Source organism: Symphalangus syndactylus, chromosome 24, assembly GCF_028878055.3.
Source record: "Symphalangus syndactylus isolate Jambi chromosome 24, NHGRI_mSymSyn1-v2.1_pri, whole genome shotgun sequence".
NCBI lineage: Eukaryota > Metazoa > Chordata > Mammalia > Primates > Hylobatidae > Symphalangus > Symphalangus syndactylus.
Genome location: NC_072446.2, coordinates 28,557,388 through 28,585,311, shown reverse-complemented (window position 1 = coordinate 28,585,311; position 27,924 = coordinate 28,557,388). Strand labels below are relative to the sequence as shown.

At 49.5% G+C, this 27,924-nt stretch overlaps 1 protein-coding gene across 7 annotated transcripts in view; it reads left to right on the top strand.

Annotated features, from left to right (window-relative positions):
* TOX2 (TOX high mobility group box family member 2) overlaps positions 1 to 27,924 on the top strand; it is a 154,745-nt gene that overhangs the window by 22,670 nt on the left and 104,151 nt on the right. The window contains exon 1 of one of the 7 annotated variants that reach the window (XM_055266375.2): positions 8,516 to 8,658. The exons of 5 other annotated variants lie outside the window; for them this stretch is intronic. In XM_055266375.2, the coding sequence (XP_055122350.1) occupies positions 8,533 to 8,658 (126 nt within the window). In that variant the 5' untranslated portion in view covers positions 8,516 to 8,532. Of the gene's footprint in view, positions 1 to 8,515; positions 8,659 to 27,924 lie in introns of those variants that run through there. One more of the 7 variants, XM_055266372.2, reaches the window with a different exon arrangement.

Genomic DNA, 27,924 nt, shown 5'->3' with positions numbered 1-27,924 from the left:
GGGGGAGGAGGAAGCAAGGAAGGGGTCAGTTGCAGAGGATTCGGGAGGACTGGCGTGTGAGGGAAGCGAGGGGTTTTGGACTCAGTCCTGCTGGCTGGTGGTCTTTGAACCATGGACTGAGAATGAGGTGATCAGATGTTTGGGAGGCCCGTAGGGAGGGTGCACAGAGGAATGACTTGGGGACCCTCCCCAGCCACACCCCAGGTCTCCAACCCTAAGCCAGCCTCTACATCCATGTGCAGGGCTGGGAGGGCCATCCTGGGGGTGACCGTAGCATTGAGTCCCCCTGCAGAGCTGCCTGCCCAGTCCCATAAGCAGCCTTTGATGTCCCTGGAGCCTTCAACAGCTTCTCTCAAGGCAGATCAGGGGCTGTGGTTTTGGAAAAGGCCTAGCATCACTGGCTGCCAGAATAATGATCATAAATAAACCAGCACAGATTGGAAAAATGGGAGGAGTCTGGAGTGTGGGTTCCTGCTGCTCGCCAATGTCTCCATGAAACCGTGCAAGTAGCTGCCCAGTCCTGAGCCTCAGTTTTCTCATCTGGAAATAGGGCCAGCTCCCATCCTCCCTGGGTCAAGTGAAGAGGAAGCTTTGAGGGCTGTTAACCTCAGCACCTTCAGTCTAATGCTTGTGGACAATGTGGGGACCCCAGTGACTGCACGGCGGAGTGAAGCAAACTCTCCTCTTACCAGAACCCATGTCAGTGGAACTTTCTTCCCCAGAATAAACAGAAACCATGGCAACCGGGATATGTCACGTGGACTGGCAGCCTGTCCCAGTGATGGCCAGCAGAAGGGCCTGGCACAGATGTGGGCCCCACTCACAACTCCACCTGCTGTGGGATGACCCACTGGGACCCCTTAGTCCTCCCCTCCTGCCTGAGGTAGGACTGAGAAGTTCAGTCCTGACTTTGGGTTTCCATTCAACCTCAGATTTTATTATTACTTAATAGTAAAATGCTTGTCCCAGAAAGCATGTCTCAAATGAGATAAGTTGAAGCAATCCTGGCTCCCGCCCCATGTCCTGATGGGTGCACTAGGAGTTATCAGGATGCTGCTGGAGGTGGGCACTGAAATGGCAGCAAATCTACTCTGAGAGGGAGGGCGCTGAGCCTGTGAGCTCCTTCAGTCTTCAGATGGCCAGCAAGGTGGTGGCATTAATACCCCACTTTATGGAGAGCCTCAGCTCTTTACCCGGGGTTCACAGCTAATATTTGACAGAGCTGGGATTCGAACCTGCATCTTCATGCCCCAGGACTTATTTCCACACTGGCTTTAGCTGAACTGGAGGCCCAGCCACCACGTGGCAGGCAAAGAGCATTTGTCGCTCCCTGCATTGAGGGGGCGACTGGTCTGTGATGCCTGCCTCCAGCACAATGGGTCCAGGGGTGGTGGAGGGGCATCTGAGGCAGCTTTGAAGGCCAGGGGGGTTTTTCAGCCCTTGTGTTTCTGCCTTATGGCCTCCTTGTGCAGCTCTGGCAGGAGAGGACAGGTGCCCTTGCTTCTGGAAGCGTGGTCTTGCCTTAGCTGGAAGTTGAGGGTGGAGCTTCCTGGAGTCGCTGGCTTCACCTGCATCTGCAGCCATCCAGACAGGATGCCAAAGCCCCAGCTTGGGTAACCCCCTTGTCTCTTGGAGCCCCAGTGTCCTTATCTGTAAAATGACGAGATCAGTGACTCAGGGACAGCATAGCATGGTGGTGCTGGGCATGCATGTTGGGTCCTAGGATCTTAGTTCCAATTCTGTCTGTGACAGTTACTAGCTGTGCACATCTAGTAAGTTACTTAACCTCTCTGTGCCTCAGTTTCCTCCTCTGTAAAATAGGGATAATAATTGCATCTACTTAATTTGTGGTAAGGTTTGCACAGGGATTTCATCATATTGGAACTGGAGGAGTTGAGTAAGAAGAAAGGACAGAACCTTGGTCTAGCTTCTGCCAATTTCTGGGCAAAAGCTGAAGTTAGCACAAAGTCAGCCCAAGCATGCTCCACTAGACTCAAAGTACAGTTCTGCTGCCAGAACCCAGCCAGGGGGAGGGGATGGGAACTCTATAAGAATATACTGTATATGTGTAGGGGATGGGAACTGATTAAGAATAGGACGGATGCCAAGACTAGTGAGGCATTTTAACAAAATGAGGCTGGAATGTGGCATTGTGTAAGTCCCACAAATGAATAAGTGCGGTGAGGTTGGAAGATAAGCGAGGGTTCATTTGGTGAGACCATTCGTATAGTCAGACGTGAGTTTAAACTGACCCTGCAGCTTAGAAGCTGTGTGGCCTCAAGAGCTTACTTAACTTCTCTGAGCCTGTTGGCACACCCAAAAATAAAAACAACTCATTTCGTTTTGCTAGATTGTCTAAGGATTAAAGAGGTGACAGAAAGTACCAGTGCCTGGCACAGAGTAGATGCTTACTGAGCACCCCAAGAGTTTCTTTTGGGGTGCTTATGTGATTCAGTCGGTGCTGCTACTGAGTGACCACAGGGATATGCTCAGATATGCTGCAGAGGTTTCCTTCTATAGTTAAGGGGCAGGGAGTCATGCCCTGTATGAGACATTTTTCCGTAGGGAAAATGAAGTCATGGGACTTGTTCACCTGGATAGTGCAGTCCAGGGGTGTATGGGGCTTGGGGTACTGCAGGCAAGTCCCTGGGACAGTGTGGCTGAGGGATGGGGCACTGGGTCTAGGAGCTTGGTGCAGAGCTCAATCAAGAACCTTAAAAGAAAACACAATGTGAAGACTTTCTACCTTGAGGACAGTGGGGGCCGTTGAAGGATTTTAAATGGTGGGACGTCACTTTTTTTTTTTTTTTTGAAGAGTTGGTGTCCTACTCTGTCACCCAGACTGAAGTGTAGTGGCATGATTATAGTTCACTGCAGCCTTGAACTCCTGGGCTCAAGTGATCCTCCTGCATGAGGCTACTGAGTAGCTGGGATTACAGGCATGCACCACCATGACCAGCTAGCTTTTTTTTTTTTTTTTTGGTCTGTTTTTCAGAGCTGGGTCTCGATATGTTGCCCAGGCTGCTCTTGAATTCCCGATCTCAAGCAATCCTCCCATCTCGGCCTCATAAATTGCTGGAATTACAGGTGTGAGCAATCGCACCTGGCAACTTTTTTTTTTTTTAATTTTTCTCAAGAAAACTCTACTAATTGGCCTGGAAAATAAATGGGGGAGGGTGAGCTAAGGGGCTGCTATGGGGATCCAGGCCAGAAGGGTGAGAGGCCGCGCCAGAGTTGCAGGGATGGAGGGGGAAGGAGAGGTGACTGCAGAGGATGAGGCAGCGATCAGGGCACCCTAGGGGTGTGGTATGGCACTTTAGTGGTCAGTGCTTTGCAGAGAGGAGGCACATGGGATTAAGCAAACACAAAATCCCAGTGGGCGTGAGGATGTAGACAGGGCACCTTAGAAGCACAAAGCGGCTTTAGTCACTTCCCTTGGGTGAGATTTGTTTAATAGAAGCTTGCAGCTTCTCAGCACTTAACAGGTGCTGACGGGGGCATCACAATATTGTGAAATTAAGCTGTGAAGCCGACTTCATTACCAGCTTACCTGGCGATGAAGCAGCTGCCTTAGTTAGCACTGATGGTTAGGCATGACAGAGCTAAAATTGAACTTGGCAATTACTGCTCATGAGAGGTTCTCAGTACTGTGAAAGGAAGGTTCCATGGAAATCAACCCTGGTAATCACAGGGTTTAAAATTAGTCAGTTACTATTAAGGTTGCTCTGTCAGCGTATGCTTCAGGGTGATGTGAGGGAAGGGGGTGTGGAAGCTTGGGTTTGGGCTGTTGTGGGTTACCTTATGTTCACCTGCACTGCATTTAAGAAAAAAAGTTGGTTCTAGGACAAAGGTTCCAGAGTCCCAGTGTTAATGTCATGGTGCAGGGTGGCCATTTGGATAATAGGTGATTTTAAAGCCCTGTTCTTTTTTTTTTTTTTTTTTTGAGACAGAATTTCACTCTTGTTGCCCAGGCTGGAGTGCAATGGGGTGATCTCGGCTCACTGCAACTTCTGCCTCCCAGGATCAAGTGATGCTCCTGCCTCAGCCTCCTGAGTAGCTGGGATGACAGGCATGTGCCACCACACCTGGCTAATTTTTGTATTTTTAGTAGAGACGGGGTATCACCATGTTAGCCAGGCTGGTCTCGAACTCCTGACGTCATGTGATCCACCCACTTCGGCCTCCCAAAGTGTTGGGATTACAGGCGCGAGCCACTGTACCTGGCCTAAAGCCCTGTTCTTTTTATTTGCGTAAACTCACACCCTCTCTCAGCTTTGGTGTTTTCTATTGACTTGAGGAGGTTTCCTGACTCGCTTCAGGCCTCTCCTTGGGATGTTGCGCAGGAAGAGCTCAGCTCTCTGTGGGTTCCTCCTTGCCCCGAGGAAGGAATGATGTGATACGATGGAAGGTTCCTGAGTCCTTCACAGAATTGTTTTTGGTAAACTTTGGCTGGAACATCTCAGCAATCTCAGAATGTTTGTCCCCATTTTGTGAATAAAGACAGCAAGGGGCTGATATGGGCTTGGTTGCTACTGTAGTGAAAATCAAAGGACAAAGCTTATAATGATTCAATTATGAGTTTGCCTGGGCTGTGTGCATTGACCCTCATGAATAAGAAGATGGAAGTTGACTCATTGCTGTGAGCCTCAACTTCCTCATCTATATAATGGGAACTTGTTTTGTGCAGGTGTGAGGATTAAATGAGATCACCAAAGCACAGTAGGACCTCAGCATGGTGGCTGTTGGCTATTAACAGTGAAATTTATGGACCAGACCAGGCACTTTCCATCGATGACAGCTGCTTTGCACAAAAACCCACCAGGAGGGAACTATTATTCCTATCTTAACATTAGTAAATAGAGGCTCAAAGAGGATCTAAGTTTGGCCAGCATCTAAGGGTACAGCGAGGATTCAAACCCAGGCATTCTGGCCACAGAGCCTGGCCATTGTCCCTCCCCCTCACCCTGGGAACAGCTGAACAACAAGGAAACAAGTAATATCATGGCTCATGCCTGTCATCCCAGCACTTTGGGAGGCCAAGATGGGAGGATTGCTTTAGGACAGGAGTTAGAGACCAGCCTAGGCAACATAGTGAGACCCTATTTTTACAAAAAAAGAAAAAACACAAAAATTAGCAGGGTGTGGTGGCACATGCCTGTAGTCCCAGCTACTCGGGAGGCCGAAGCAGGAGGATCTCTCGAGCCCAGGAATTCAAGGCTGCAGTAAGTTATGATCATGCCACTGCACTGCAGCCTGGGCAATAGAGGGAGACCCTGTCTCAATAAATAAATAAATAAATAAATAAATAAATAAGAGAAAAAAGAAAAGAAAAAAGAAAACAAGCAACTTGGACAAGCTGCCTCCGTGGATAAGAAGAGAGAAGCATTAAAACTGAAAGATCATTTCCAAAAGGCTGCAGCTCCTCCACAGGAAGCTGAGTCATCTCTCTTTGTTTTGAACCATAACCATCACGTTGCCTCAGAATCTGAAAAAGTAAAAAAGAACTAAAAAAAATGCTGAGTTTCTTCATGGTGCAGAGGCCTTTCTTGTCTCCACCCCAGAAGGAGCTGAGCAGAGGGGCCACAGAGATGGGACCCCCTCCAACCCACATTAAATACCTCCACCTGAATATTTATTGCAAAGCCAAGAGCACTGCACCTGGAATCTGGTCTTACACCCTGGGATTTGCCTTGCTAAGCCTCAGCCATCCAATCTGCCAGGCAGGTGCACCTGCCCCAGCTCTGCCTTCTCTGTGAGGCTGGTGCTCTCAGGGTGCACGAGTCAGGGTTGGGAGGATGCTTTCTCACCTGCACACCTGTGGATGGTACGATCACAACCTCAAATGCCTCCTCCCAGTACATTTGGCAGAATTCAGTCCAGAATCTGGGCCTCGGCTTAGCTCCTGTAAACTCCCTCTCCTACAGATGGTGGGGTTCAGTAAGCATTTGATGAAGAGTGCAGGGGCTTTCTATGCTTGTCTGGTATCACCCAGCTTCTGCCTTTTAAAATGCCTTGTTCCTTCTCTGTGTACTCAAACTCTGCCCCTTCTCCAAATCTCAGCTTGACTGACACCTTTTTCATGAAGCCCTCACCCAGGTGACCACCCTGAGACCCTTACCCGTGAGCACTGTCTCCCTTATATCATACTCACCTCCGTGTGTAAGCTGGGCTTCCTATGAGGACAGGGACAGTGTCCTGATCACACATTACTCCAGCTTCTGGAACTATGACCTGTGTGAAGTAGGGAGGAGGCAGAGGGAACAACAAAAAAAGGTTTTTTGAGTGAATGAATAAATAAATGAGACTTGAAAGATTTTTACCTTTGTGTTTTCTCTCTGACAATCAATTCTACCTTTCACTTATCTCTTGTTTCTGATGAACAAGTTTAACATTCAACAAGCAACATGGCTTCTTGCAACATCAACAAATGCCCATCATTTTCATGGCCGCATAGTATTCCATCCTATGGAGAGCCATGATTTATTTATCCAATCCTCTATCAATGGACTTTATTGTCATTTTCATCTTCTTATAAATAATGATGCAATAAATATCCTTGTCCACACGAATTTGAGCCTAGAAAGTTCTTTATCATCCTAAGCTTATATAGATATTCATGGACAGTTTCTTCTTGCATGCTTACAGCTTTGTGTGTGTGTGTGTGTGTTTCTAAATCTTTGGTATGTCTGAAATTTTCATCCATCTTTGTATCACAGTGCAAAATGCACCTCTCTTTTGCCTTGAGACGAGTGCCATGTGCCTTGGATCTATGTGTTGTGTGCACTTTCTATTTGGTGAGCATACACTATGTGTCAGGCCCCATGCTGGGATCCAGGACCCAGAGATGAGCAAGACAGACGATCCTGACCAGCAAGAAGCTCAGAGCCTAGAGAAGAACAATAAACACAGAAACAAACGCCATCAAACACATGAACAGAAACCATTGGCTGCAGGAGTGTGCTATGGACAAAGTAATTCGGGTGCAGGTGAGATTAGAGGAGCTCTCTTTGGGGAAGAAGGAGATCTTTGAGCAGAGCTGGAAGGATGAGAAGCAGTCAGTTGTGTGAAGGTCAGTGGAAGAGCATTCCAGGCAGAGGGAACAGCATGAAAAAGGTACAGAGGCAGGGAAGCAAGACTTTTTCCTTTCTGGAGCCTTTTGTAATCCCCCTTCTAGCCTCTCCCTCCTCCTGCAGACACGCTGGGCACCAGCCCCCTTTATCACATGAAATTTGCTGTTCCCAGGCCATTATCTCTGTCACTTACTTTAGTATTGTTACAAGTGTTCAGGAATAGGAGGATTCCCCAGAGCTCTTCCTGCTTAGTCTGGATCCTCTCAGCTCTGTGATGCCTCCTCAGCAGCCTTTGCTGCTTCTGAAATGTCCAAAAAATTAAAATTATTTTAATAGCACCTGGCACAGTACATGACACTTAATAGGTACTATTATCCCCATTTTACAGGTGAAGAAACTGAGGCTCAGGGAAGTTAGCCATTCCAGCAGGCAGAGCTAGGATTCGAACCCAGCTCTGTCTTATTTCAAAGTCTGCCTTCATCATGGAGCCCTAGTTAACTGCATTTGTGCAAAAGCTAATGAGAGACTGCTGGTTAATCCTTAGTGCCTGGGGCCAGCTTTATCCCAAGCCTGATCAAGGCTTGTGGTGGGTGACCTTGGCCTTTGGCCTGATGGCTTCAGAAGAGTGGAAAGGAACCAGGGGAGGTTTTTATTTTTTTGTTTTAAATTACAAATGTAATACATGCTTGTGGTAAAGAAAAAAAAATGAAACAAGAAAGAAAAAAGCAGCAACTGAAAATATCTCCTCCTCCCTAGTGTAACCACTATTAACAGCCTGGTATCTTTTATAGTGCATGTTCAAACACATACATATACACCATTATTGTTTTTATAAAAATGGAACCACATCCTTGACTTTTTCTCCCAGGCAGTTCCAAGTCAGTACCTACACACCTTCCTCATTCCATCGGATGTATTTCAATGTATTCAACCAGACCCTGGCTTTCGACATTTAGCTGTCTCTAATTCTCTCTGTAACAAGCAACATCTTTAGGCATGCATCCATGCACTGAGTACAGGTATTTCTGCAGGATGGATGCTCAGAAGTATAATTGCTGAATGAAAGGGCATGCAAGTTTCACACGTTGACAGGTGCTGCCAATTTGCCTTCCGAAGGCTCTTCCAGTGCAACACCCCTCCCAAGGCAGCGTGTGTGAGTGGGGAAGGCTCTTAAGCCACAAATGACGTGGAGCCGCGCTGTACTTAGGGGCTGCCTCCCCTTCTGCTCCCCGACACCTGGCGTGGAGACCGCCACCAGGAGCTCCAAACACACAGGCCCAAATTGGAATAGGAGGCGGATTTTGATAAAAGAGGTTAAATAACAGGTTTTTCCATTTCACCTTATACGAATGGGATGGGGGGTGGGGGTGCTGGGCCTCTAGCCAATAGAGGACCAAGAGTTGTCAGGAGGGCTTATAAAGCTTGCTATTTCTGGCATTTTTTTCCTCTTTCTCTGCTGATTATGCAGCAGACTCGCACAGAGGCTGTCGCGGGCGCGTTCTCTCGCTGCCTGGGCTTCTGTGGAATGAGACTCGGGCTCCTTCTATTTGCAAGACGCTGGTGCATTGCAGGTGTGTTTCCGCAGAAGGTAAGCAGCGGGTGCCCACCGCCCCGTGAGGTGGAGGTGGTCAGGCTGTCACTGTGGGCTGAAGACAGGTGATGTCTGGATGGGGGCAGGCAGGGACCTGGACTGGTGCTTGTCACATTCTGGAATGAAGATGCTTTAGAGGGGCCAGGAGGTCTGCAGTTGGCAGCTCCTTCTTGGAGAGAAATTCTGGAGGCGGTTGGGGCTGGCCTCTGGAGAGCAGGGTCAGGCTGTGGCCTTGGTGCCCAGGCTGCTCAGGATCATTCATTCATTCATTCAGCACACCCTGCAGTAGGCCTGGCCAGGTGTGGGTTGGGGGGTCTGGCTGATTCAGACTGGAAACGATGGGAGCAATGATGGGGATGGCCCATGGCTTGGGAGGAGCCCAGAAGATACCTGGGCTAAAGAGTGACAAGGGCCTTCCAAGAAGGCAAGAGGGGTGAGAAGCAGCTGAGGACGTCACCAGGAGTACCCGAGCTGCCTCTTCCACTGGATTTTGCAGTTTGGGGAAATCAATAAAAATTTCTCGCCAAATTTGGTGAATGCCACCTTTTCGTTTTGTTAAGTAAGGACATCGAAAAATAACCAGTTGGGATCTCTACGCACCATACTTTCGTAGAAGAAAGGACAGCAACAAATGAGAAAGGACCTAAGGGGACTTAAGGGGACACACATGCCCTTAATAGGTGGCAGAGATTTCAAATGCAGAAACCTAACGTGAATGGCCGTCCCAGCTGTGCCTGGGAGGCTATCTTGGTGATGGGAGTTGACTGGGCTGGGGGCGGGGCTTGTTGCTGTTGATGGTGCTGCACCCAGCAGACCAGGAGGCCTGACCTCTTCTGGTGCTCTGATTTATCACAGCCATTGTTGAAATCCGGCTTCGTGCATGTGTGTCCCAGCAACAGAAGCCTCCCGCTCAGGTCTGCTTTTAGTCATTTGGAACATCCTGGGTGAACTGGGAGAGACCAGGAAACACCAGCTTCTGTGCCTCCGGGCATGGTTTCCACCCTCTCTACTCTGGGTCTGAAAGCCTGCAAGAGGCAGTGGGCCCAGGTCTGCAAGGGAAGCCTGAGGAGCCAGCTGGACACAGAATGTAGCTATTGAGCACCTACTGTGTGCTGGGGTCTAGGTTAGGCACTGCTTACAAATCTCAGCTCAGCCACAAATACAATCTGTGACACAGGGCGAGTTCCTTGAGCTTTCTAAGTCTGTCTCTTCATCCATAAAATGGGGACACTGATGCCTACTTTCTTGTGTTGTCATGATGGTGTGTGTGTATCAGCATTTACGTGTGTTCATGCGTATATGCACACATGCACGTGTGTACACACTGTAACACTTTGCCTGGTGTGTGGAAGGGCCTCATTAATGAGGCATGAATGAATGAACAAATGACCTAGGATGTCGGCTCAGCTCATAAGGAGGGCGTGGCTCACAAGGGCATGTGTTTGTGTGCATCCGTGTGTATGATCCAGGGAGCTCTCTTCTTGTGCTTTAGAGTCAGAGGCTCTGGAATCTGTTTGGGGAGCTTGAAGGGAGGGCCACGTCTGTTTCACAGCCCTGGATAATAGGAATTCTTTGTGTTTCTGGTCACATCCATGGGTTCTTGACTGGGAGAGGAGTTCATGGCAAGGACTGACTGGCCATTTTGAAAGAGAACCAACCGATCCTTTTAGTGTTAACACTCCCTGAACAACTTACTGAATACCACTCATCAGCATTGTGTTGGTGGGGCCCTGGGAAAACAGCCAGCCAGTAAGCCAGTGTTCAGATTGCTACCTGACGACCTGTTTGCTGAGAGCCCCTGGCTGGGAAGGAAGGTGCTGGAAGGAAAGGAGTCTTGGAAGGGAGAGGGTGGCTGAGAATTGCACCCTCACACATGCTCCCTGCCTGGAGAACAGAAGCTGAACCAGGTTTAAGACCTTGTTTTAAGTCACGGCTCAGTTCCTTGTTTGCTGTGTGACCTCAGCACAGCAACCTCTCTGAGCCAGAGTTTCCTTGCCTATAAAACGACAGATTGTTAGGAGGAGTAAGTGGAATAAAATACATAAAAGCACATTGTTGGTGCTCAGTAAATAACATGTTCTCCTGGGGAGGGAAGATGCCCTGGAGAGCCTTTGCCTGAAACCAGGGTGTCTGCTGGCACGCAGGGGCCCAAACACAGCAGGCACCTACTGAATATTTATGGGAAGAATGAAGGTGTGCAGAAGTGGGAGGCCTGAGTTGCAGGGCTTTTCCTGCCGTTAGTAATTGCTGTGTGATCTTGGGCCAGTTCTTCATCCCTTTTGGACCTTTGATTCCCTCAGAAGAAGAATCCAGGCTGATGGCTTCAACCCCTGCTCTTCCACTGTGTTGGAAATCGGGTATGTGGGAGCCTCCAGAGCAGGATGAGCTTCATGTTTGAAATTAATTTCCTTTCCTCGGCCGGCGGCATCCCTGATGACTCTCCCCTGCTGCCTTGTGCATGAACAAACCGGTAATTAATGAAATTGGGAGCAGGGGCAGGGAGGCGAGGTTTCCCATGGAGGCAGCTGGGGGCCTGCTGGGGCAGCCTCTGTGCCACCCACTGGGAGGCCCAGGGCTGCCCAGAAGCTGCCATCTCCTTCTAGCCAGGGGGCCTGGCAGATGTTCACACATCTGGACAGTTGCAAAGAGAGGCATGAAATATAGATGGGGAGATGGGGAGTGAATTCTCCAGCTTCTCCTGGGCCTGGGGAACCATTTTCCAGGGAGGGCCTCGGGAAACTCCTGCTGTTGGGTGTTGAGCCCAGAGTATGAATTGAGTGGGCCTGGATTTTCAGCCTTTGCTCTCTTGAGTTGTGAGGCTTGAGGCAGCTCACTTAACCTCCCTGGGTCTTCCTTGCCGTGAAGAGCAATTGAGGCTGTGGGAGCAGCAGCCCCCTAGTCATGGGGGGATTGGTGTAGAAAGGCAGCTCTGATTTGCATGTCCTCACCCCAGGGGCTCATCTAGAAGGAAACAGTTACTCTCAATGGCCCTTTTCCTGATTCACACCCTCCCTCACCTCAAAATGCCCCTTCTACTTTGTGCCCACTTTGTATATATGACTGTCCACCCCTCGGCTTAGGCCACAAATGTAGGATCATCTTTGACCCCTTTCTCTGCCTTACTCCTTGCATCTAATCCACCTGCACTTGCTGCTGGCTGTACCTTCAGGGTGCAATGACTTCTCCCTGCTTCACTATTACCTGTCACCGGGGTGACTGCAGGAGCCTCCTCCCAGGCCTCCCTGCCTCCACCCTTCCCCTGCTGTTCTTGCAGCAGCCAGTGGGATCTCTGAGAACCACCTGCTGCGCACCTCCCTCCCTGCTTAAAGCCTGTGGTTGGGTGTCTTTTGTAATCAGCTGGATCTGTTCTGATACCTTTAATATACCTGCCTGGGGGAGCTGGGCACCTGTCTGATCCCACTTTTTGCAGTCCACAAGCTAGCTAATGCCTCCTGCAGAATCACTGTTCTGCTCCCTCCTAAATCCCCTTCCCCACTGACCAAGCTATTGTGCCTCTTAATTTTACTTTCAGACCCCTTTGTCCAGAATGTTTCTTTTACCCCTTGGACTCCTGTTTATTCTTGCAGGTGTGGTCACGACATCCACGGCTTTCCAGAAGCCTTCTCTGATTGCCCTCACTGTCTAGCCGCAACTATCTGAGCCAGGGTCCCCTTCCCTGTGCCCACTTCTGTCATTGTCCTCCCCATCAGTGCTGTGATGCTCTGGGAGGACATCACCCATGATGATGCACCTTTATTCTCACACGTGCTGCAAGGCCAGACAGCACAGAAATGTTAATTTAGGCAGTAGATGCGAAGACCTCCCTGCAAATTAAGGGCCTTCAGACCTAGACAGACTGGAATAGGATCCTCAAACTGGTTTGATTTGGCTGTGACCTTGGACAAGCCACCTAGCCTTTCTGAGCTTGGAGGGTCACGAGGATTGACGAGATGACATGTATAACAAACATCCTCCTCTTTCCCACTTGCTGGATAGAAAGTGTTCCCAAAGACACTTGGAATGTTTAACCCCTCACATTTGCTCTGAGCAGAGCAAACTCAACAATGCACAGACAAGCCCACCACAGAACCCCAAACAGGAGCAAAAATAGCAGCCATCAGGGCAACCTGAGATGCAGAAGCCACAGGAAGAAGCCGCAGGCCAAGCGGATGTCAGCTGCTCTGAGGCCCCGCTGAGGTTCCTCGGATGTGCCGAGCTATGCAGCCCTCACGCCTGCCCTCGCTGGCTCCCCAACCACAGCATCAGATAAGGCCGGTGGAAAAAGTGCTGGCTTCCTCTCTCTGGGGAGGGGTAATCTCAGTGCCATCTGTGGGGCACACTCCATCCCCAGTTGCCTCTCTGGCCTCCCCTACCCCTCCCCACTGCTTGCTCTGCCCGTCTTTGCTGGTCTCTTTGCTGACCGAGGTCACACCTGCTGGCGGCTCCCATCTTAGGGCCTGTACACAGGCTGTTGGGCCCTGGAATGCTCTCCCCAACACATCTACTTGGCTCACTCCGCCACCTCCTTCCAGTCTTGGCTTCACTATCACTTCCTCAATGAGGCCCACCTTGACTGCTCTGTTTAAACTTGCATACCCTCCATCTCGACATTCCCAATACCCCTCTCCTGTTCAACTCTTTCTTCTTTCCATATACCATGTAAGTCACTTATTGACTATGTGTATTGTTTTCTGTCTCCAATGCAAGAGCGTAAACTCCAGGGGTCTTTGTTCACTGCTGTCTCCCAGGAGCCCAGAATAGTGCCTGGCACAAAGTAGATGCACAGCAAATATTCTTTCAGTGCATGGATGCATGAGTGCGTGAATAAGAACCAGCCCAGCAATCAGAAGTGGTTCAGGCTAGATTTTGGGGTGGGAGGGTTTGTTTCTGGGCTCTAGGCCCCAGGGATGGGCTCACATAGTCATTGAGGATTCTGGCCCCAGGATTGACCTGCATTGGCCAGAAGCCCCTGCTGACCTGTGGGGAGCCAAATTCACATTCCCATGCATTGGCAAGGCCTGCAGACAGGGAAGTAGGTGGCATGGCAAGGACCCCACCGAAGATCCTGTTATGGGTACCTTCCTGTTCTTACCAGATCAGTGAAGCGCTGTGAATGGCTTTTCATAGTTAATAGTTAGCATAGGACAGACTGCGGAGGCCGCATCAAAAGAAGACAAAAACAGTTATTGTCTGGACTTTTGACCCCTGGCATGTATAAAAACACTGAATAAACCAGAGCTGTTGGCGCTTCCCTATCAGGGGACCGTCCCTCCTAATCCCGCTTTTCTGTGTCTTTCTTTCACCATTCTTCCCACTACTTCTCGGTGCATCCCTGAATAACCCCTGCGGCCGGACCGCAAGACTGACCTTCAGGGTGATAGCTGTCTGGGGCCAGAGAAGGGTCTGGAAGCTTGTGGTCACTTTCGGGAGGGACCCTTGCAGTAGTTAAGAGTTTGGCTTTGGAACCACATTGTTCTGGGTTTGAATCCCAGCTCCACCACTTCCTAGGTAGATAGCCTTCACGTCTACCTCTCTGTATTTGAGTTTTCTACCTTTAAAATAGAGTAGATAGGCCGGTGCGGTGGCTCACGCTTGTAATCCCAGCACTTTGGGAAGCTGAGGTGGGCGGATCACTTGAGTACAGGAGTTCAAGACCAGCCTGGCTAACATGGTGAAACCCTGTATCTACTAAAAATACAAAAAAGTTAGCCGGGCATGGTGGTGCACACCTGTAATCTCAGCTACTTGAGAGGCTGAGGCAGGAGAATCACTCGAACCCAGGAGGTGGAGGTTGCAGTGAGCCGAGATCATACCATTGCAATCCAGCCTGGGCAACAAGAATGAAACTCCACCTCAAAACAAAACAAAAGTAGCGAATTCTGACCTTGCTTGGGTGGTGATTATGAGGGTTACATGCAATATAGGTAAAGTGCCTGACTCACGGTACATGATCAGCAAATGATCATTACTATTAAACTTATTATTATGGTTTTTTTTGTTTGTTTTTTAGAGAAAGGGTCTTTCTCTGTCAACCAGGCTCTAGTGCAGTGGCATGATAATAGCTCACTGTAGCATCAAACTCCTGGGCTCAAGCAATCCTCCCATCTTAGCCTCCTGATTAGGACTACAGGTGCATACCACCATGCCTGGCTAATTAAAAATAATTTTTTTTTTTTTGAGGCCGAGTCTTGCTCTGTCGCCCAAGCTGGAGTGCAGTGGTATGATCTCGGCTCACTGCAACCTCCACCTCCTGGGTTCAGGTGATTCTCCTGTCTCGCCCTCCCGCGTAGCTGGGACTACAGATGCGTGCCACCACACCCGGCTGATTTTTTTTTAATTTTTAGTAGAGATGGAGTTACACCATGTTAGCCAGGATGGCCTTGATCTCCTGACCTGATGATCTGCCCGCCTCGGCCTCCCAAAGTGCTGGAATTACAGGCGTGAGCCACCGCGCCTGGCAGAAAAGTAATTTTTTCTAAGAGACGGGGCCTTGCTATGTTGCTCAGGCTGGTGTCAAACTCCTGGTCTCAGCTATCTTCTCGCCCTGGCCCCCCAAAGCTCTGGGATTACAGGTGTGAGCCACTGCCCCTGGCCTAAACTTAACTGAGCATGTCAGGGTTATGCTGCTGTAACAATCCCCTGAGTCTCAGTTGCTTATCATGAGGAAGGCTTATTTTTGCTCTTACTACGTGTTCCATGACAATCAGCAGAGAAGTAGGGGTTGGGCTCTGCTCCACAGATCACTCAGGGCTGTAGGTTGGTCAAATCTCGACCATCTGGAACCTTGCTGGTCCTCTAGAGAGAGCCTGTAGATCTCAAGTTTGCTTTTCTATACTTCCACCCAGAGGAGACCCACGTTGTTTCTGCTCATAACCCATTGGCCTAAACTAGACAGATGGCTCCAATAAATGGTAAGGGGAGCCTGAGGTGTAGTGTCCTATGTGCCAGGAAGGAGAGGAGAGCCAGATATTAGAAAGCAGTAGTAAAGTCTACCACAGCAGGTACTTCCCTCTCTGTCCTCTCCAGACACATAGGCAGACTGAGACATAGTTAGTCAGTACTTACAGGACTCACTGTGGGCAGTTGAATAATGACCCCTGAGTATAGCTAGGTCCTAATCTTTGAAACCTGTGTACGTTACTTTAAATGGCAAAAGGGGCTCTGCAGATGTGATTAAGGGTCTTGGGATGGGGAGAGTATCATGGGTTGTCTGGGTGGGCCCTATAGGATCACAATGGTTCTTATAAGTGAGGAGGGGGTACAGAATCAGGAGAAGGTGATGTGAGGATGGAAGCAGAGACTGGGGTGATGTGCTATGAAAATGGAGGAAGGGACCACAAGCTAAGGAACACAAGCAGCCACTAGACACGGGGAAAGGCAAGGAAATGGATTTTCTCCTAGACCCTCCAGACCAACCAGCCCTGATGACACCTTGGTTTTAGCCCAGTGAGGCTGATTTTAGACTTCTGGCTTTCCAGAACTGTAAGCGAATAACTTGTGTTGTTTTAAGCCACCTGTTTATGGTGATTTGTGACAGCAGCCCTAGGAAACTAATACATCACCTTCGGTCAGAAAATCATTTGAGACCCACTGCATAGAAGCCTCCTCTGTCTGCTCTGACAGAACTGACCCCTTCCTCCCGTCTCTTGTGGTGCCCCTTGCACCTGTCTGTCATCACGTTCATGTACAGGCAGAGGTGTCTATTAACATAGTCCTTCCACTCCCAACCCCCATGCTCCAACATGTATACGCACACCCTCAGCCACTCTTTGAGCCTGTCATTTCTCGGGCTGATCCGGGTTGGTGTGTGTCCATGTTTGTAGGAATGCAGGGCAGGCTGGTGGCAAGGTCATTGTAAAGGACTTGTCTGTAGGGAAAGGGCCCTGGCATGCCCCAGGAGTGGCCCAGTTGGCGGGACAGTAGAGGCCTCATGGGAGATGGTGGGGGTGTGAAGGATGGGGCTGGGGAAATCATCAGGTACCAGGTCAAGCAGGACCTTGGGACCCTGGGACCAAGAGAAAGAGGTGGATCTTTGTTTTGAGGACAGAAAGGAGCCTAGTAGGATTTTGAGCAGGGGAGCGACTATGGATGACTGATGACTGGGTTCTCCTGGTTTGTGACTAGGTTAGAAGACTGTCTTTGTCCTCCTATCTTCTGGAAGTCAACTCTATGCCAGACACTCCTGAGCTATGCTTTTCACAGGATTTCTCATGCATCCATTTTATAGAGGAGAAAGCTGAGACTCAAGGAATGGAACCTCATGGAATCCATCCTCCACGTGGCTAGCTGAGTCCTCTTTTAAGCTATAAATTAAAGCATGTTACTCCCCTGCAAGAACTCTCCAAGGGCTTCCCATTTGGGATGAAATCCGAGTGCCTTATGGTGGTCCTAGGATCCCAAATCACGTCCTTGCCTCGCCCCTCTGCCTACTGTGTCCTGCGCGTTATTCCCCCTGAATGCGAGAGCTTCTACTTGTGGACCTCAGGGACTTTGCATTGCTGCTCGCTCTGCCTTAAATGCTCCCACCCACTACTTGTTGCCTGACAGCTTCCTCCTCTTCCTTCTGGGCTCCCTCAGTTTAATTGCTGCCTCTACAGAGAGACCCTGTCTCCACACTTCCTGTGTTTGCTGCACAGCACTTAGCACAATGCAATGTGTGACCACCCTTGTGTGTTTGCTTGTTTGTTGCCTGCCTCCTGCAGTGGACTCTGAGGCCTGCAGGGGCTGGGACTGTGTCTACCTTGCTTCTCGTTGTGTCCCAGCCTCCAGGACCTGGTATGAAGGGGGCACTCAGCGAGAGAACCTCTGCGGAACGATGAAGGGTGGGTCCTGGGTGCAGAGGATGCGGGGAGCTCTGGACCTTTGAGGGTGGCTGGAGGCTCCTGGACCTGCCTCGTAGGACAGACACCATGCAGGGGCCAGCTGAGGAGGCGCGCCAGTGGTTTCTCTGGGCACCCGGGCAGCCCCATTCCTATTGCACCTGGCCTTGACCCACTCCCTGTGCTGTCTACATTCCCTGTCACATTAAACGCTCTGCCTGCCATTTCAGCCTCTGGGAGGATCTACGAAGGTGTAGGGAGAGACATCAGACCTGGGTTTGGATCCCAGCTCAGCCACTTAATAGCTCTGAGACCTTGCACTGTTTCCTTTAACTTTCCGAGCCTCAGTTTCTTCTATGTAAAATGGGCATACACAGGGACAGCCTTCTAGCACGTGAGTCCTGGTGCTTGATTCAGCTCGAAACTGCCTTATCTGCAATCCAAAAAGCCCTGCAACCAGAACTTGTTTTGTCAATATGCTGCAAACTCGTTTGGCCCCCAAAATCTGACCTGAGCTGACGCGAGGCTCTTTGTAATCTTTACTTACCCCACTTGTGTGAATATTCATATGTTCCACTGCAGAAATATGAATGTGTTCCATTGCAGGTGTTGCCTGAGGCTCCACTGAAGCTATGGCGTAATTTGCAGAATTTGCACTTCATTACTTTTCTGAAATTCAAACAAATTCTGAAACTGCACGAGTTCTGGCTGAGAGCTGTGGATCTGTGTATGTGAGTCGCTGCTGAAAACCCTCCTGGGGCACAGGAGGGCCCATGGGGGCCTCCGGCAGCCATCGCAGAGCCTGAAACCCCTTGTTTCCCCTTGGCTGGCTTCTGGTTTCTTGGCAGCCAGTGTCTTCTTAGCTACCTGGGTTTATGTTGGGTTTTGCTGGTTCAGGGGCAGGGGTGAAAGCTTAGGGCAGGGTGAGCCGAGGTACTCAAACATTTCTGATGTGAATTTAAAAGGAGAATTTTTTTTTTAATGAATCATCAGAAGAAAGAAATCAGAAGGAAGTGTGTGACCAAGGAGAGGAAATTAGCGTTTGCAAATTGCATGAGTCACCCCCTTTCTGACTCCTGGGTGATCCCTTGCCCTTGGCAATTTTCACTCATCTCTGAGACTCTCAAGGCTGTATTCTGCACAACATGCTGGGGCTGTCATGGTTTTATTCTGGCTCCAAACCTGCTTCTCATTCTAGCCGTCAGTATAAATTTCTATTTTTGAATCACTGCCACGCTGTTTTACTTATTATTGCGTTAGCCAGTGTTTCTTCCCTGCCCAAGCCCTGCTCAGACTCCCGTTTCCCCATCTTAGCATCTGCCACCCATTCTCCACCCAGAAGCCAGAGGCCAGTTTCTGAAGTGCAGCTCACATTCTGGGTTTCAGTCTCAGCTCCCCAGTGTGGCCCTTGAAGCTCCCTTGTGATAAGGCCCTGCTTGCCTTTCTGTCTTATCTTGCACCGCCTTTCTACTCCATGAATGGGCCCTTCCCTCCAGCTCCCAGGCTTTTGTGAATGCTGTTCCCACTGGCCTCTGCCCTTGCCTGGCTAGTTCTGTGCATGCTGCGGGTAGATCTGCTTAGAAGCCACCTCTTCCGTGAAGTCTTTTTACAAGGTCCTTGTCTAAGTCCCATGAACCTGGCTTCCTATCTGCTTATCACCCACCCATATTCTGATTCCTGGTCCTGTCCCCTTCCCTAGACCATGAGCTCCAGGACAAAGACTGTGTGTCCACCAGGTGCAGTGGCTCAGGCCCATAATCAATCCTGGCAATTTGGGAGGCTGAGGTGGGTGGATCACCTGAGGTCAGGAGTTCGAGACCACCCTGGCCAACATGATGAAACCCCGTCTCTACTAAAAATACAAAAATTAGCTAGGCATGGTGGCGTGTGCCTGTAATTCCAGCTACTCGGGAGGCTGAGGCAGGAGAATCGCTTGAACCTGGGAGGCTGAGGTTGCAGTGAGCTGAGATTGTGCCACTCCACTCCAGCCTGGGTGAGAGTAAGGATCTGTCTTAAAAAAAAAAAAAAAAAAAAAAAAAAAGACTGTGTTTTCTGTATATCACTTTACCATCCCCAGCACTCAGAGTAAAAGGCTGTTTTAAGCAAGACTGTTTTAAGCCCTCGAGTCCTCGTCCCCTGCCTCTGCTTGGCTGTGTCTGCCTAAGAGTGGCCGCCATATTGTCTTCCATTAAGCTGGAACCCGTTTCCCGTGTCAGCAGTGGTATGAAATATCCCAGCTGCATTGCAGTAAGTTTGTTTTATGTGCATTTCCCCACTTGCCATTGAATCAGGTGTCCCTTTTTTCCCTTCCATATTTGTTTCTTAAGATATTGCCTCTTGTGTGACTTTTGTTTGAATCCCATGTCTTTTTGTCTGTTGGCATCTTGCTTTCTGTTTAATGTGGCTGAGCCATTTCTACCTTGTATATATTAACTGTCTTATAGTTGGTGCTGATATTTTCTTAGTCCGATGTGCTTTTCATTTTGATTTTATTATGTTTTCTTCCACAGAAGATATTAATTGCATATATGTTTGAATCTGTCAATCTCTCTTCCTCTGTGATTGCTTCGAGGGCTGAAGAAGTTATCCTGCCTCCACAGATCTGATAAACATTCTGTTCTGTTTTGTGATTGTTTCCCTGTAACATGACTTTTTATGTTTAACTCTTTAATCCATTTGGAGTGCATTTTGGTGGGTGTCTTGCAGTGGGTGTCTAGTTCAGTGTCCCTAAATAGGGACAGGATAACCCTCTTGTCCCCATTCTGTTTATTAAATAATTAGTCCTTGTCTCTTTGTTTGCGAAAGGGGAGACAAAATAGAGTAGATGTTATAAGCGTGAGCTTTAGCAGAATTAAGATTTTGGCTTTGCCACTTTCTATGTGAGCTATGAGCACGTTGCTTAAATTGGGCTTGTTTTTTCCTTTGTAAAACTGGATGATGATATCTGCCTTCTAGGACCATTGTCAAGATTGAGCAGAAAATCATGTGTAAAGCACATCAAACGTTACCTGGCATAAAGTAAATGCCCTCTTTTTTTTTTTTTTGGCTTAAACAACCAATATTTACAAATATTGTGTCACAGGGCTAGAGGTCAGAAGTATGAGATCAAGGTGTTGGCAGGGTTGATTCCATCTGAGGTCTCTGTATTAGTTTGTTCTTACACTTATATAAAGACATACCTGAGACTGGGTAATTTATGAAGAGGTTTAGTTGGCTCACAATTCTGTGAGCTGTACAAGCTTCTGGGGAGGTCTCAGAAAACTTACAGCCATGGCAGAAGGCGAAAGGGAAGCAGGTACACTTCACATGGCCAGCAGGAGACACAGAGCAAGCAGGGAAGTGTTACACACTTTCAAACATCCAGATCTCATGAGAACTCACTATCACGAGAACAGCAAGGGGGATATCCGCCCCCAAGATCCAATTACCTCACCATATCCCTCCTCCAAAATTGGGGATTACAATTCGACATGAGACTTGGGTGGGGACATAGAGCTAAATCATATCAGCCTCTCTCCTAGGCTTGCAGGTGGACACCTTCCCCTTGTGTCCTTACATGGTCTTCCCTCTGAAATGCCCTCCTTAATCTTGATACGTTTCCATACCTGGTTGGGTCCAACATTGTACTTTTCCTTCTGTTTCATTGATTTAGAATTCTTGTTTTCTGTTACTGCCACACCACTTTAATTGTGGCTTCACGGAATGTTTCACTGTCTGGCCAGATTGGACATCCTTCCGTTACTCTTTCTTTAAGAATATTGCTTTAAACACGCACCTGTTTTCTTTAGTAGATGTTGATTTTCTCTCTCCCGTTCTGTACTGTAGTCCACCTCAGTGACTTCTAGACACCCCTTCTTCCCCTTCCCCCGCACACATACCGGTTTTCCCCCAACCTGGCTGCCTAGCCTTTGCTCACTCTGGACCCACTACCTCACAGGTACGTACCAACTGCTCTCACCTGGCCTATCTCCACCTTAGTGCTTTATCAACCCCCGCCCGGGTGTCATCATGCAGATACCCATTTTCCCTATGGACCTGAGCTTCCCTGGGAATTGGTTCTAGGTCCCTAGTGCCCGTCTGCACCTGGCATGTGGCCAGGTACATTGTAGGTGCTGAGGTCAGGGCTTGGGGAAGACAGGAATGTTCACCGTGCCCTTGGGCTTTTGACAGTAACTGGGCTAAATCTGGCTGCTTCTGGAGGTGCAAGCTCAGGGGACCCAACAATTTGGCGGTTGTAACCCTGGACATGCTCTTGCCAATAACGGTGGGCCATCCATCAGCCCTGGCCTTAGTTTCCCCAGTGGGATTTGCAGAAGCCAGAGGGTTAAAGCCCTCCCAGCCCTGAGGCCTCATTATTTATCTTAGTGGGTCCATAGTGAAGATGAATTAGAATAACTCATTGGCACATGCTATGCCTTGGAGTGCAGTTTTCTGTTTTCTGGGAGAGAAAAGGCCTCTTAGGACAGAGCCCCCCACTGCCCTCCTGGGTCTCCAGGAGAGAGCCCAGATCTGGGTCAGAAGGGTTCAATGGTCAAGAATAGAGGGGTGGCTCTCTGCCTGGGAAGGCAACTGGGGTGAAAGCAGTGAGCTGGCCTTTCTCTGCACACTGCTAGGTAGCATGCAAAACCCTGCCTGTTCCGTTCCTGTTCTCCAGGGGAGGAATCTGAGGATGAGAGGGGTAAGATCCCTTCCCACTGCCATGCAGCAGCTAAGTGCAGAGCCTGGACTTGAACCTAGATCTGCCTGCTTCCAGAGCTGTGCTGCACCAGTGTTCTCGCAGCTCCCAGTCCAAAGGCCGACGTTGAGACAGTGCTTAAAAATATATCAGCAGTGTTTACAAATACCATTTCCTGTGTTATCTGGTACTGACAGAAGGAAGTGAACCTGGCACTCTGTGTTAGGTTTGGGGTTAGAGGCATAAGTGCCAAGTTCAGATGACCTAGAAAAACCTTTCTAGGTCAAATTACAATTTCAAAGATTTCTTTTCTTCTTCTTTTTGAAGCGCTCCAAGATCGAACGCTGTCATTGACATATCTCCCTTCCGACAACACGAGCCCTTTGTGGCATGATTGAGGGCTTGTTTTGTAGTGCTGGGGAGAAAATATCTTCCACATCATCTGCTGCTCATTGTCTCAGTCACACTCGTTCCCCCCACACCACAGTGCCACGCGACGTACGCTCATGCGGCTTTTAGTTAATTGTCTTTGGCAAGAATCAGTTTTGGGACTTGTTCCCAGCCGCTTGGATGATAGATAGTTGTCAAATACAAATATTGGCAGCACAGGGCAACCTGAGGCTCTAGACCGCTGACCGCATCCCAGCCTCTGGGGAGAGCTGGGAGCTCGGCAGCTCCATGTTATGGGAGGTAACGGGGCAAGACCTGGCAGCAGTACAGCCTTCTCATTACAATGTAGGCTCTGGAGTTGAACTTCCTGGGTTTGAATCCTCACTCCACCCCTTCCTAGCTGTGTGGCCTTGGGCAAGCTACATAACCTCCCTCGACCTCAGTCTCCTTATCTGTAAAATGGGAGCCTCAGTAACTTACCTCGTGAGGTTGTCGTGAAGATTACAGGAATGGATGTTTGTCATTCAATTAAGAGTGCCTGGCTTGTCGTTAGTGTGATGTAAACATTGCACGCATTCGTTCTAATGAGTAAATGATTGTAGCCATTAGGTGGATGCTGTTGTGTGTCACCCTAGTCCCTCCTCAGATCCAGGCACACATTCTGTCAGCTGCTTAGAGTGTTGGCTGCTGCCCCTATCAGCTGAGCCTCTCTCTGGGCAGCTCCATGGTGCCTTTGGTGGAAAGAGGAAGGCTTGGCCAAGGTCATCAACACTCGCCCCCTGGGCATCCTGGATCCGATGGCCATCCCATGTGGGGGTACACAGTGCTTAGCTCCCTGCCTCCAACTGGGACACCTCTGCTGGGCCATCCCAGTTCCAGAGCTCCCCTTGGGACAGGTGGAGGCCTCCGTTGTGACTGTATCACAGTTTGGCTTGTCTTTCTGGCCTGTCCTGCTCCCTCAATCCCCTGTTGCACTTCCCAGTACATTTCTTGTCTGTAGATTTCACCCTCAGAGTCTGTTCCATACCTGAAACAACAGGTAGCTATCCAGATGCTGAATGGAATCTGATTTCCATTTTAAAGCACATGCTGATTTCACTTGCTTGTATTTTTGGAAGCTTTTTGGGGGGTGGCCTTGGGTTCTCCACCACTCCTGTCTCCCACCCTCTGTGTGTGCACCTTTTGGGTACTGTCAGCATGCCTTGGTCACCTCCATGGCTCCTGGTGGGAAGAATGTTGCCTAGCTCCTGGGCAGACCATAAAACTTAAGACTGATGGAATGGCCCGGGGGCTCAGAGGGCATCACCCATTCAACCCTTGCAGGTACAAATGAGGAAACTGAGGCCTAGAAAGGGGGAGGCCTTTTTCAAGGGCACACAGTGAGTGGTACCTTTCTTTTCCATCTTTGAAGGTGATGGTGTCTCGGGATGTAGTGAGCAGGCTGGTCTTAGACGTGCGGCTGTTGTGATATTGTGGCGCTAGAGTCCAATACATGTTGTACGGGGTGCCCCCATGGCAGAGGAGTGGCCAGGCAGGCCCAGGAGTGGGTATCAGCAATGGCTTCTGGAAGGGGGACAGCATGGGAGTTGAATGGGCATGAACGGTGTGGAAGAGAGAAAGCAGGGAGTTTTAGGTGGAGACACAGCTGCTGCAGAGGCCTGGATGAGGCGTGCGGGAGAGTGCGATCTGGGCAGGGAGCTTGGAAAGGCAGAAGAGGGGATGGGCGCGTGACGGGTGGGAGGCAGCCTGGACTGTCGGGCTGGCAGGCGGCAGATGCTCAAGTGAATGCTGTGGCCAAGAATTAAAACTTTTCCCCAGTGGAGGGGATGGGACTTGATGGAGAGTGACTTGGGGAGAGCCACGCAGAGGCCTTACACATCATGGTCCCCACTGACCCTGCACTGCCTGAGCCAGTTGATGCTCAGTCAATGGTTGTGGAATGAATGAGTGAACGAATGAGGGAAGGGAAGATGGTGCTGAAGAAGAGGCCTCCAGCTGCACTGTGGTGGGTAGGTGGGACGAGCCCACAGGCTCTGATGAAACTGGCTCTTGGTTGGTGGTTTTATCCTTCTGAGCCAGACTGTGGGTCCCTACTTTCCCTTCTGTCACTGGAGAGGTCCATGGGCCTGGCTTCGATGAGACTCTGGGGACTTGGGGAATGCTGGTGAGACCAGCTGAGAGCATATACATTGGCATCACCCACAGCAGAAGCCCAGGGAAAGGGTTCAAAATCGTGAGCCCAATCAGATGAGGTCCTGGCCCTGCCCCTTGGATGGCCTCATCTCATTACACCTTGACCCACTTCCCAGCCCAGCTCCTTCCAGCCCCAGGCAGCGTCTGCAGCCCTCTTTGAACCATTCCCCCTCACAGCGCCAAATGAAAATGTTTGTTGAAAACAACATGTGCATAATTAAAGCTTAATGAGCGCTTGTCTGTTTGGAATGTGCAATTAGATTTACAATCGGGGATGGGAGAGAGCTCCAAATGGCTTTAAATGGAGCTGAGAGAGAGGATAATTTTTGCCATAAATCTGCAGTAATGCAGACGGTGTGTGAGCTACCAGTGGCAGTACCAGGGAAGGAAGAAATACAGGCCTGCCAGGCCTCCATGCTATCTATGTTAGGGGGCTGCCCTGCCCATCAGGCCAGGCCCTCTGGGCAGCTGCAGCTGGTGAGTATACTGGGATGGGACTTACTGGTGGTCTTGGGGCAGATCTGCCCTAGGTTGGAGCTGGAGTTCCTGCCTGCAGCCTATGAGATCTGTGATCCAGCCAACTGTGAGGGGCTGAGGGGCTGATGCTGAGTCCAGCTGCCCAGGACCCCAGGATCCCATGGCTGGGGCGAGATTCCTGCGTCATCACCATGTTCACCCCCAGCCTACAAACTGCCTTCAGGGCAGAGCCCTAGACTGGGATGTGGCCCTCTACTTCATCCTCTGCTGTTTCCCAGTACCCAGAGCATACATAGTAAGGCCTCAGTTAACATTTGTTGGATGAATGAATGCCTCGTTACCAGACTCTTGCCTTCAACATGTCACTCTTCCTCTGCAAACCCCATTTCTCCCATATCTATCACAGAGAAATGGATTCGGCTGCTGCTGATGATGTCAACTCTTCTGTCTCTGGGGTTCTGGGTCAGGAGAAGACAATGACTAGGGAAGCGTCTAGACCAGCACCATCCAGTAGAAATACGATGCAGGCCACATACGTGATTTTAAATTTTCTAATAGCCATGTTCGGAAAAAGTGAAAAGAAACAGGTGACATTAATTTTAATATTTTAGTTAACCCAGTATATCCCAAATATTAATATTATTCCAATACATCATCGATATACAAATATTGATAAGGTATTTTGCATTCCTTTTTGTTGTCATCGTCATCATTCTTGCTCTGAAGTCTTTGAGATTCAGTGTGGACTTTACATTTACCCACATCTCGGTTTGGACTAGTCACGATTCAAGTGCTCAGAAGCCACATGCGGTAAGTGGCCACCATTCTAGATGGTGGAGGTCTAGAAAGAACACAGTTAGCCAGGTGGGAGGGGGCAATGATTTCCACCTCCCAGAGGAGCCCAGGTGCCTGGCAGCCCTCACCTCTGGTGTTATAGTGACCACTGCCATTTTTACACTACCCCTCGATGTCTTTTATTGACTGAAATAGGTGGCACCATCCAAGCCAACTCTTGGTGGTGGTGGGGACAAGGGTCCTGCAGGGGCCCACAGCACTGAGCTTGCTTACAAGGGACATTCCCAGCTCCTGCGGCAGGCGGTGCCCAAGGCGTTGTCCTTGCTTCTGATAGTTAAGGTCCCAGGCCCGTAGTCATGAGGTCACCTTCTCTGGTTCACGTGGCTTGGAGGCAGTGGGGGTGGGAAGCCAGGGTGTACTCTTAGGAGTCAGCAGCCTGGACTTCAAGACTCAGCTCAGGCAGGTCTTGGCTGTGTGGCCTTAGGCAGATCCCCTAAACTTTCCGGGCCTCTGTCACCGGGAGGATTTATCACCACGCAGAATACAAATGTGCGTTGTGCCCAGCAAAGCAGGCGCACCAATCAGGAGAAAAACATTTTTGAAGAGAGCTTAATATCTGATATTTTAGGAACAAAGCATGAAAGTCATCGTTGTTGGGAAAAATCAGCCCTCACAGTTGGACTTTCTTATAAAAGACTTTAATTTGCAAATTTTATTTCAAATTACATACAGTGGGCACAGGCATCAAGGGTCTTTTCCATGATTAAGATCTCAGAGATTTGCACAAAGCCCCACTCAGTTTCTTCATCTACAGAAGAGAGGTAGTTATAGCAACTGGCAGGGTTCTTAGGAGGATTCAATAATAAAATAAGAAATAGCTAACAATGATTGAGTACCTTCTCTAGGTAGGCAATGTTCTAAGCACTTTCCGTATATTTAATCCAAATAATAGTCATACCCATTTTGCAGATGAGAAAACTGAGACACAGTAATGTAGTTAAAAAAAAAAAAACCCAACAGCTTGAAAGCAACAAGTCCAGGATTTGAACCCTGGCAGCCAGACCAGGGCCTGTGTTTGTATCCACTGTGCCATCATGTTTCTCCAAGTGGTGATGGGCCTGGAGTTGGTGTACAGGGCCTGGATCAGGCTGAGACTGAGGCTTCCCGGGCCATGCTCTATTCCTGTTCCTCTTCCATCTGTGCCGGGCTCTCTGCCTGCACCCCTCCCCCGGCATCTTCCCGGCCCTGATGTGTATTTCCCCATGAGACTTCCACATAAAACCGCACTCTCGGCAGGACCTAGGTTGCAGCTGCCTCTCTCTTTAGAGCTGTGTTTTATCTGTGCAGAATGAGCGTTCTCACGGCCCAATGTGGGGCAGGCGGGAGCAGTGTGTGCTGCTTTGATTGTTTCCTTTTTACATCTTGGTGAGGCGCAGCTCTCAGTGCCTGTGACTGGCTAGGCTGAGGGCTGTGCATCCCTGGTCTTTGATCTGTGTCTCTGTGCAGAGGGGAAGAGCAACAGCTTCTACAGAACAGCTGCTGCTTTGGTACCTGGGATCAAGGCCAAGTTCAGACTTCCTGGGTGGCTTTGGACAAGTTCCCAACCACTCTGAGCCTCACCTTGCTCATCTCGACAGTGGGGCTGCTGCTTATGGAAACCTGGGGATTTCTAGGGGGTTCCAGTGAGATGGCTGGTCACAGCTCTGGGACAAGGGCTGGTATACAGTAGGTGCTCTTTAGCCAGTGCTCACAGCAGCCTTGGATGTCATATTCCTTGCTCCTTGCCTAGTCACCTCCGGTGCTTCCTACATCATGGAGCCTCCAAGTCACTTTTTCAGGATGCTTCTCTGGAAAGACCCTCTGCCTTGCTTCTGCTCCCCATGGCTAACCTTATCCTGGCCTTTGTCACATGTG